We start from the raw sequence: 11759 nt of genomic DNA, 5'->3' as shown, positions 1-11759 counted from the left end.
ATTAACTACCCTAATTTATGATATACAAATATAACTGTGACTTAATGATAATTATTTTTAATTATTTGATACCAAGTTGGTTTTTATACCGATCTTCAAGACTTGGGATAAAAACAATCATCATTATTATACAATCTAAAAAAAGAAGAAGAAGAAGAAGAAAGAACTAGGCTGTGCTTTTACATTAATGTTTAGATATTGCTGGAAATGAAAAGAATTTCGTAGAAGGTCCTCGATTAGGAAAGTTTCTCATGTCGTATTTTTTGAGAAAGAAATCGAGGAGAAAATATTTATGATAATTATATATTTTTTCTTCTTCTTGTTCTCAAATTAGAAAAAATAAATAATAAATAAACACTTATCTCTAAAATAATTTTGAAAAACTGTATGCTACATCAAAATACGTTGTTGTTATTGTTTTTTTTCCTTTTCTTTTTAATATCCTATACCATTGTCATGTAAAAATTTATAAAACGATAATAGTTATAGTATGTCGAGATTCTTTGATACACACATTTAATAACCTTTATATCACATGAATAAAAAAAAACAACGATACATATAGACAACCAAAATGAATATGGTAAAGATAAGAGAGCTATGTTTGGTGCAAATTTAATTGTCTCTATGGGATGAGACGATGAGTAGGGTTTTTGGTGCTAAAAAAACACATAAAAAATAAAAAGCAAGTTAAATTTTTTTGTTGTTGCTTCAAAGCCAAGGTATAGCTAGCCATAAATGAGAAGACAAAGGCTCTGAGCCTTCTGATCCCAATCATTCAAAACACAAGAATCAATAGCAAAATCTAAAGACAAAGTCCAATGAAAAGATTACAAGTGTAGGAGAAAAATGTTAATGGAAGGTGTGAAAAGCCGAGTCATGTTCCTTTGGCCCTCCTTGTCTCATGCTGCATAGGCATCACCAGAGGAAGAGCCACAACAAGTTGCTCCTTATAAACCCTTAAAAGAGAGAAAATATATAATAATAATATTAATAATAATAAACCCTAATATCCCTTCATGCCCTTTTCCCAACCCTACTACGTATATCCTTAATATAATAAGATAAATTATTTTTTTCATATATTTATTATTTATAACATATTATGCATGTATATATATTATATATGCATGCAGGTGTTTTATGTTCCCTTTTTAGCATGCATGTGCTACACATAACTTGTTCACGTGAAACCCACATGACTTCCATACCATCATGTACCTTCGTGAATGAGAGATCAAAGAGCTAGCCTACTTCAAGATTTGCTAATAATAATAATAATGATGATGCAACAAACCTTAGCTTCTAGTTTCAATTATTCTCAATTATTGCCTTATCTTGTTAATTAGTTATTAATCACACGTTATTAAAGAAAAAGGATATGTTTTTCTTCAACGATTTCTTTCTTTAAAAAATGTTAGGTGTATTTGATATATAACTATTTTCCTTTGTGGGTTGTTGTATAATTTAGCTAAAATTCAAAAGTGTGTGGCTTTGGAATGAATGAAAAATAAAACAATAGAGGTGATGAACAAACCTAGAAAAATAAAAACAAAGAGATGGTGAACAAATAAACCTAAGTTTTATTTTGTTACAAATAAACCTAAGCTGACTCGAATTATGCCCCCTTGCCAAATATTAGCTTCCCTCTGACATCATTCGTCTCATCTACACCAAAGGAATAGAGCCAGCATCATGTGGAGTAATATTATTGGGATAACATATGGAAGTTGTGGAACGAGAGAAACAATCGGATATTCCACGATTCCTAGAGGACAAACAATGGTATTTGGGAAGGCATCATCACCGTGTAAAAAATTCCTCCTCTTTAATAGTTATGATGCTTCTACTATTGCACTAAATTTGAAAGCCTTTCCTTAGCCTCCTCTATCTTTGTATTTTGTTTTTTGAGTATCTCTATTACTCCTCAGGTACATAACTCTTTTTTTATGGATTGCATCGCTTTTAGACTTGGGTGTAATGAGGATGCTAAGAATGTGCTAATCTAGTTGAGATATTCTGGTGCATCTACTGATCCCATATTCTCTAGTATCTTGTTAAAAAAAAAAAAGAAAACCTAACATCTAAATAATGAAAAATAAAAAATGGACATCGTTATCAAATGGGAGTTGAATTATTTAAAAATTTAAATTAGGATAAAATTAGATTTATGCCTTTCTTGTCAATGTCTCAGATGATTTTGTTAACTTGACATCATGGGTTGAATATATGGGTCTAATGGGTGATAGATATGTGTAGTAAGAGTTTGTCCCAAAACATCTCTTTCAATCAAGGGTTTTCATGTCCTTTTAATTATATTACTTTGATGTCTATGCTTGAAAAGCCTTGTTGATTAGCTAATTGCCGACTTTACCAACATCTTTAATTAATTACCTAGGCCATTCAACCTCTCTTTCCTTTTTCTAGATTAAACTTGTTTCTTAATTACTCTGTGCTTTTATTTTTTTTATTTTTTTTTTCATCGTGTTTCCATCTACATATTCACTCTTGGACTCGTTAATTTAATTTTTAGTTCAACTAAATATTCAAATCAAATTCCATATTTTTGTATAAAATGAATTAATATCAAACCTAATGAGGCTAAAGTATTTATTGGACTAGTTGATAATGAGTTTGATTTTGATGGGTTGGGTTGGGTTTTAAGCTATAATTGTTTACCACCAATTTTCTTTGTAATTTTTTAAAATATACTTGATACTTCTAAGGAATCTGTAAAATACCCAAGCCAAGTATAAAAATTAAGAATAGTCATAATGATTAGAATTTAGAATGTATAAAGTAGAAGTCGTTTGGGTATATTTTGTGAATCTATATAGTAATAATAGAGTGGAGGTTCTAACTATTTTTTAATATATCTAACATTATAAACTTATTATAGCTTTGGTAGAACATATTTTAATTTTTTTTTAAAAAAAAAAATAGAAAGGTTTCTTTAATTGAGATTCTTGAAATAGAAAATGAAATCAAAGATACAATCTTGGCTTTTGCACCGTCCAAAATTGAAAAAAAAATAAAGGTTGTTTACATGTTATATTGATATTGAAATATAACATAAAAATATAGGGATTGGAGTGAGGAGCCGTTACGCGGAAATCAGTGTGTTCTCGTTGAACTTAAGTATCAAATCATGTGTTATTGTGCCCTTAATTAATTAAATTAATTCATAAATAGAATTATTTAAAATAAAATTATTGCATTAGTGGGAGAAAATTAAAAAAAAAACAAAATCAGAGCACTTGCCCAACCGAAACCAGGCAAGTTTTGTGGCACAAACAGGTTTAGTCAAACCCCAACACCCAAAAAAGATCGACCAATATTCTCTTGTTTTTGGTTTTTCTTCATGTTATGTTTTATAACTTGATAGTCCCCACCACCTAATTTAATTGCAAAACTTCATTATAAATATTTCCATATCTTTTTAAAACTACTAATTATTTTATTCATATTCAAAACTATCATCTTTTCAACACAATATTTTATTTGCTCCCATATTTACTTATTTTAATTTCAAACCCAAATTTGGAATGGGTTGTTAAAAGTTGACTACCGTTAAAGTATTTTAAGGATATTAAATTCGGTTTTCTCATATATATCAAGCCATTTTCACATAACTACGTCAAATATTTCCTTTAATCAATAGTGCTGAAAACAGGAGCTTTAATTAATTCAATCCCAAGGATGAAAAAAAAAAAAAAAAAACTTTCGATTCATGGTGATTTCTTTTATTTTTTTAGAAAAGGATATACTTTATTACATAGGTGAGAAACCTATCGAAAGTAACTACATAAAAACATATACGAAGCTATAATTACTTATGAAAAAAAAACTATATAATTCAGCACAAGGATGATAAATAAAATTTTATTTTAACATACGATGATTTTATGTTTAGGATATGACTTGCTATCCTTTACTTTAAATATCTTTTATTTTTAGAATTTCTCAAACTACAATTTTGAAATGGATAATTGAACCTTTGATTACATGATAAATTATATAAACTTATGTTAGTTGAGCTATGTTCGTATCGACATGGTTCAAGCTACAATAATGGTAGAAGTTTCAACAATTCTTTTATTTTAGTTGATTAAAAGTATTCATTAAAAATTTTAACTTAACACTTCTACTTCTAAAGTAAAGCACATGCCAAACACACACTTAATTAAGAGAATCGATTAAAAATATAATTTTCACTTCTTAGAAGTCTGTTTAGTATTTATTATTTGAAAAATGATGAAGCAATTTTGGAAATTTGATTGATAATAAAGAATATCTACAATATGTGTGGAATAAAAACAGTGAGCATGAAGAGAAAAAAAATAATTTATGAGGTATGATGAAGATACTAAAAATGTGTCAATCTAATTGAAATATTTTTGTGCACGAAAGAACATCCTTATTTGATGTCTTTTTGTTAAGAAAAAATGGAAAGATATTAATTGAGAGGTAATAATTCTTTTGAATACTACATAGCATAATCGGCGTTGTATGGAGGTCAATCGAGGTCGGTGTCTGCTCTAGTTCACCTTATGGTCTCTATGGTTCGTGCTCGTGCTACTTCTTGGCGAGTTGACCTTCTTGGTCTTATCTAGTGTGTGTACGGATGTTTTTTTTCTTTTTGAACTTTACGTTGTTCTCTGTTTTGTTGTAGTCCCTAATTTGTGGGGTTTTGGGTTCTTTTCTCTATCTTTCTCCTTGGTGGTTTGCGAGTTTGTGTTTATGTGTTGGTTTTGTTTTGGTCTTATCCTGTTAGCTTTGTTTTGGTTTTGTTGCCATGTTTTGCTTTGAGTTTTGTTGCTTTGATACCTTGATCTCGGGCTGTGGGATTCCTTTGTTGTTGTATAATAATATCACCTATTCTAAAATATATATATATATTTATTTTTATATATATATATATATTATAGTTGAAGAAGTAAAAATATAAGGATGCATATACATAGAGTAATTGGCCAAAAAAAATATGAAATACTTACGTTGAAACCAGTTTTTTTTAATATAAAAAAGATTTATTAAATCCAAAGAACTAAAACAGAAAACTATAAATAAAATAGTAAAATAATTCAAATAATTATTTTTTAAATAATATATATGTATATATTTATATATTGGAGTTCAAGGACAAAAAAAGTTATATATAAATAAGGTAAATCGAATATAAAAATGGAATTTTTATATAATATTCGCTTCAGAAAAGAAAGAAAAAAGGATATATATAATATATTGTCGCCCCTCCCCCTATTTTGGCGTTTGAAAGTTGATTAAAAATAATAATAATAATAATATGGTGGTCGGTAGGCGTGCTTATTTAGTACAAGCACATGACATATACGTCAGCCATTTAATTCCTTTTACACCCATCCTTATAATTTACTAATATTTGTAATTTTAATATTATATATCTCTTACAAGTTACGGCCATGACATTAGCAACGTAGTTCGTATTATTATTTGAAAAAGGAGGGGGAAAAATAATTCCTGCAATCATTCTGGTATAATTATTTAATGTATCTTAATCAATCTGATTATTGGTAATAGAGTTTAAAACGGTTACAATTAAATTTATAATTCAAAATCCAATAAAACTCACAGAGATATTCTAAGATCTTTAAAACTGACTTAATCATATCCAATAATTTTAAACTACCTCCATGATACATTTAATGATTTAACATATTCTTGATACTTCCGTTTAAAAATTGGGTATGATCATGTGGAAAAATACAATAATTATGGATAATGTGTCAAATAATTATGCAACATGAATTATAATACATTAAGTTGATGTGAATGGAATCATTTAGGGGATCAAGATCAAATTTCTTGCTTGACTGGTTGGTTTATTTAAAAAAGAATTTAGAGATGATAATAATGGGGGTAAATAGGGAGGTGAATGGATAAATACATGTAAGGTTAAGGGTAAGGTTGTGTCTAAGTGCATGGTTTTGACTAGTTCAAATAATGTAGGAGTTGAATATTGGAAAAGAGGTGATAATTATAATGGAGATTTAGGAGTTGAAAGGAAGCAAAATATAAATGCATGGTATTGGTAGGGGAGATTAGATAGTTGGATTGGATGTGATAATTATTGTGTGTTTTTGGGTTTGGATTTTGGAGGAGTTAAGAGAGAGCGAATTAAACTGATTAGTCGGCAAGCTTTGGGGTTTGGAACCGCGTATTTCTTTGATGAGACAACCTACTTTTTCATAACTACTAAATCTTACAAACTTCAAATCATTTCTTCTTTTATTATTATAATATCATCAAATGGAGTTTCTTCTAAGGAAACTCCCTACCCTTTGCTTTTTCTACCTCTCTTTGGTATGGTCACTTTCCAAGTTTCTTTTTTTTAAAAAAAAAAACTTTTACAATGTTTATTTCTTACCCAAAAAAAAAATCTTTATATTATTTTACCATGTTAGACTTTTTTATTTTATTTTATTATACCCTTCATAAACTATCCAAAATTATCTTAGATGTTAGAGTTTTGTTTCACGAGATAGCTACGATGAATGTTAATAGTATCTTTGTGTGTCTGCATTTGCATCTTTCATATAATTTTTTGGGCTTTGTCTTCTCTCTCAAATCATTTAAAATAGTATAGACGAGATGAGTTGAGAGATGTCAAATATTAAAGCCAAAATTAAAAAATTAATGGATGAAATTGAAAGGAAAAACGATTAAACTATACAAAATAATACTTCAGGTTGGCTTCAATATTGACTTTAAGGGGTGTTTGACCTAGGAGTTGGAGTTAAGGAAATGGAGTCGTGGATTTTACTTCTTGTTTGGTCTAAGGTGTTTCTAGGTCCCACAACTAAAAACATCAATTTTATCGACTTTATTAACTTTTTACATCTTAATATATATATTTCATTTTTCAAAATCGAAATTTTTTTGTTTTTAGTAAAAGATGATTATTACATAGATTTCTAAATAAAATGTTTTTTAAAAGGAAAAAAAATGAAAGTTGTAGAATGTTAGATGCAAAGTTGAAACTTATCACATATTTTAGAGAAAGTAAAATGAAGACAAAGTTTAATCTGATTGTTTGATATATCTGACTTAATTATTATTTTTTTTTTTTATCTTTCCTGTATAATGTCATAATTTTTGTAAACCAATTTGAACAGGCATCATGTGAGATCAATAATATCCAATTTTATTAGAGTTAATTTAAAATGCTTTAAAGAAAATAAAAAGAGTGAGATTTTATTTAGGTCAATTAAAAGTGGGGAAAACAAGAATTGTTGAAATGGGGACAAAGTTTGATTCTTGGAGGGCCTAGGCATTGAAAACCTACATAATGCTTTGACTGTCTTTGCCTAATCTGACCAACAACCCACTTGGGATTGGCGTTGTTTTGCTGTACAACACAACACACAACACAAATTGCTTAAAATCACAGACTTTATTATAATTATTATGATTTTGTGTTTGGTTTTTGTGTAATAGAAAGAGGTCGGTTTCGGTTGGCAATCCCATGAACTCAACCAAATAAAACCGGTTCATGTCGGCACACCTTCTAAAAATTTAAAAAGAAAATAAAAATAAAAATAAACCCCACCGTCTTCAGCCGCTATTCTCGCCAACGGCGCCGTTTCCCTCGCCACCACTCACACCTTTACAAGCCATCTCTTTCTATATTATTATTATTCTTCCCTATAACATTAAATATTTATAATAATAACTAAATAAAATCTTCTCACATGGCCAACCATTATCGTTTCAACACATGATAACATCTCGCATAAAATCCTCCACGTTGGAAAATTCATTCGATTCTATATACTTCAATTAAATAAATATTCTAATGTTAATTAGTGAGAGAGAATCAGAGAAAGAGAGAGATATCAGAATTAATGAAAAGGATTAATAATTTAATTTAATTAATTAATTAAAGCCACTACTAATCCCACAAGGGACCGAGTGCATTTTTCTTTTCTTGTTTCTCTAATTACAATATTTAAAATTTAAAATTTGTAATATTTCAACAAGATAAAAACAAAAAGAAAAAAAGAAAAAAAAAATCCCCCAAATAGAATATGTTCAGTAAAAACCAGGCTATCGTTCATAATGGAGCTTGCGGTTGGCTTCTTGAACCGATTGCCGGAAAACCCATTTGGTGAAAATGTTTTTCTTGATGTTCTTGCAAAATTTGTTGTCATGATTAGCGGAAACGTCTGGAGTAGAGACGGATCTCAATTCTTGTACAAACGACTTCAATCTTCTAATAGCGAGTTTCAATGTTGATTGTGACATATTAGCAAAACAAACACGGAACCAGCCCGGTTCAGTGCAGTGGCAAGATGAACCTGGTGAAATATTCAAACCCACCTCGTAAACTATCTTCTTCCAGAGCTTTAATTCAGATTCAAACGTGTTGGATTCCAACAAATGCCTCATGTCAACCCAACAAAACAGCCCAGCATTGCTCTCCAAACACTTAATCCCAGCCTTTTCTAATCCAGACACCAACATTTGTTGTCTTTGTTTCAACCTCTTTTGATTCTCCGAAATATAGTTTCTTGTAAACTTCTTGTCGGAGAGCATTGCTGAGAGAAGATATTGTGTTTGAGATGACACCAATCCAAAGCTAGACATTTTAGTAGCGGCAGCCACCACCATTTGATCATTAGAGTAAATTGCACCAACGCGAAAACCTGGAAGACCTAAATCCTTTGACAAACTATAAACAGTATGAACTCTTTTCCAAACTTCCTCATCTTCACTACTCCTCTCCTTAAGCACTTCCATCGCGCTGACGAACCCCGGAGACCCGAAAACGGTCCCGGAGTAAATCTCGTCGCTGATCAAATGAATGCCTTTAGAGGTTATGAAATCAAAAACCAAGTCGAGTTCATGTCGGGTCATTGTGGTCCCCAATGGGTTGGATGGGTTTGTGACCAATACGCCTTTGACACGTAGGTTTCGAGTCTGGGCTTCTTTGTAGGCTTGTTCTAGAGCGGATTTGGTGACTTGAAAACCGTTGGAACTAGTGCAATGAATTGGCACAATCTCAACTCCGGTTCTCCATTTCAAATCTCTATCAAATCTGTTATGGTAAATTAAAAATGATTAGAATATAATTATTGGATATAGGTATAACTTGAAGTTATCGTAAAGGATTATTAAATTTAAGTGAATGTAAAGGAATTAATAATATACTAACCCTGGATAGTATGGAGTTGGAAGGAGAAAAGCGTCGCCAGCCTCCGCAAGGCAGAACATAAGTGTTTCATTGGCTGAAGTTGCGCCAGCTGTGAGGACTATGTTGTTAGCCTCAAATGTTACTTTGTTTCCTCTAATTTCCGCCATAAATTCAACCAATGCCTGAAATTAAAAATATTTACCAAACAACATTAATAATCATTCACTGATCAATTATTTTCATTAATGATTCAACATGTTTATTTATATATATGTATACCTTTTTGAATGCGGGTAAGCCGTGGTAATCTTGGAAGAGAGCCAGCTCTCTAAAAATTGATTTGCCATCACGTTTGAAGCTGGCTGCATCTGGGTTCTTTGTAAGCCATGATTCAAGAAGATCAAATGATAGCTGCAAAAAGTGAGAAGAAGATGGTAAATAATTGAGGTATAGAACAAAAGAGGCGAATTAATTGTTGAAGGGATATTATATGAATAATTACTTGATTCTCGGCAAGACCCATCTGAATGATGCCCTTGGGATTAGAAGTTTCATCAAAGGGATTTTTCTCATAAGCCTCCCATCCTAAGAAGTAGGAGGAATCTTGACCGTGGGAGTTGCACGTGGCTTTTGTGGAAAGCATCTTCATTTTTCAGTTGATGAAGAAGAATTTGATTATAAGCTTAACGTTGAGGTATATAGTTAGATAGGGAGGAAGAGATTATGAGATTGAAAAATGTATCAGAAATAGAGAGAGAGATAGAGAAAAAAAGTGGAAGGTATTGGTTGGAATGTGGTAGATGGTTCGAATGTTTGAGTTGGAGAGGTCTCTAGCAAACATAGGGTCGTATTTATAGGACAAAATCCATAGGCCACGTAGATGTGACAACAAAAACTTTTGACCACATGTGGGGTCTGGGATTTGGTTATTAATTTAATTAAAAATAAGAGACAAAATATATATATATATATATATATATATTCAAATGTTAATTAATTTAGAGATAGATAATATCATTAATTAGAGTTATTTTAGTGTGAAGTGATGATTTGAGGGATTATTTTTGGAAAGTGTCTCCGACCAAGTTTGATATGGAAGATGAAATAGGGAAGGGTTAATTGATATTAGGAAACCAAAATGGATGAGATTATGAAAAATGTTTTAATTTGGGGGTTAATTGTTAGGGAAAAACATAGAAAGAAACAAACATTAAGAGGAGACCGACAACAGGGCTTAGAGAAGATGGGTGAAATAGACCCACCTGATCCTCAAAAATCAAAAAATCAACTACAGGATGGGGCCCATATGTCTCCTGATTGCACAAGCCCCATCCACCGTGTGTCTGCCATTTTCTTTTCCTCTGCTTTCACCTTAATTAACATCATCTGCTCTTTCTGCCCTTTATTCATTCATTCATTCCTTCCTTCTTTTTTTCTTTTTTTCTTTTCTTAAATACAATTTTATTCCTTATATTTTGGATTTAATTTTTCATTTTATCAATATGTTCAAAATGTTACTTATTTATACTTGAGGATCGATTTTTGTTTCAATTTGATCACTAAATTTTAAACTTTAACATTTTCAATCTCGACTTTTCATAAAATACATGTTTTCAGTCATTGACATCAATATCTATCAATTGATTTTAAAATTGACTAAACTCAAAAGTTAAAAGACTAAAAAATTGTCTTTTTCCTCAATAAATTAATTAACTTTTTTAAAAGCTTAAGTTGCATCTTAATTTCCCACCTATTACCCGTCAATTTCAATGCAACAAACACACTTTCTAAACGCTGAAAAGGTTGGACAAAACAGGCCTAATACCAAAAGTTTATGTCCGTCGGCCGGAAAAACACCCTACTTCATGTCTCTATACGCACACCTAATTTTTTCTTTTCTTTTTTTCAAGTACCTCTAAGGGGTTGGTAAGTATTTTGAAAATCAATTCCATATGATACATATTCTACATTATTTATTAAAAAAAAAACATTTTTCATCTAAAATTAAAGAGCCTAATTGGCTACCAAATACTTTAAATCACGAATTGACCCAAAAAACTAAACTTAAAACTGAAGGTAAATTTAATTATATATCATCTTACGATTATTTTTTTATATTATTATTGTTGTTATTTTTTATTATTATTATTTTGGTTTTACAAAGCTTTTTCCAGCCTCTGGTATTTTTCTTATGTAATGGAGCTTTAAATTTCATCTTATTATGATCATGGTGGCTTTGAATATAATTTTAAGTGACTGACGGTTAGTCGTGACTAAAAAAAGTCCTCTTTTTTATCTGACTTGCATCAATTGGTAAAAATAACTGAAAGCTAGGGTAGAAGAGTTGCGTAATTCACAAGTTTGGAATATGCTTTAAAAAAAAAATCCCCCACTTACCCGTTTGGTTTAAAAGTAATGTTTAAATATATGTGAGCTTTTTTTTGAGGAAATATGTGACCTATTAATCTAGCCATAATGTCTGTTTTGATATCTAAAAATTAAAATATATTTATTATCACCTGTATTTGCATATTTATCAAAATCATAATGTTGTTGTTGTTCTGAAAATACTTATATATCATTTTAG

The 11759-nt window shown here is 30.3% G+C and overlaps 1 protein-coding gene across 1 annotated transcript; it reads right to left on the bottom strand.

Annotated features, from left to right (window-relative positions):
• Positions 1–7880: 7880 nt before the first annotated feature.
• LOC120074437 (1-aminocyclopropane-1-carboxylate synthase CMA101) lies at positions 7881–9959 on the bottom strand. The gene is made up of 4 exons (XM_039027556.1): positions 9675–9959; positions 9452–9583; positions 9194–9354; positions 7881–9076 (listed from the first exon to the last, which is right to left on the bottom strand). Exons 1-4 carry the CDS (start codon positions 9819–9821, stop codon positions 8086–8088), a joined length of 1431 nt encoding a protein of 476 aa, XP_038883484.1. The 5' UTR covers positions 9822–9959; the 3' UTR covers positions 7881–8085.
• Between the last annotated feature and the right edge of the window lie 1800 nt (positions 9960–11759).

Source organism: Benincasa hispida, chromosome 3, assembly GCF_009727055.1.
Source record: "Benincasa hispida cultivar B227 chromosome 3, ASM972705v1, whole genome shotgun sequence".
Classification (NCBI taxonomy): Eukaryota; Viridiplantae; Streptophyta; class Magnoliopsida; order Cucurbitales; family Cucurbitaceae; genus Benincasa; species Benincasa hispida.
This window is presented reverse-complemented; position numbering and strand designations above follow the sequence as displayed.

Coding starts and splice junctions, on each gene's coding strand:
- LOC120074437 (XM_039027556.1), bottom strand. CDS start 9,821: ATGAAGATGCTTTCCACAAAAGCCACGTGCAACTCCCACGGTCAAGAT. Junction 9,584..9,674: donor TGGGTCTTGCCGAGAATCAA/GTAATTATTCAT, acceptor CACTTTTTGCAG/CTATCATTTGATCTTCTTGA. Junction 9,355..9,451: donor GCTTACCCGCATTCAAAAAG/GTATACATATAT, acceptor TTTTAATTTCAG/GCATTGGTTGAATTTATGGC.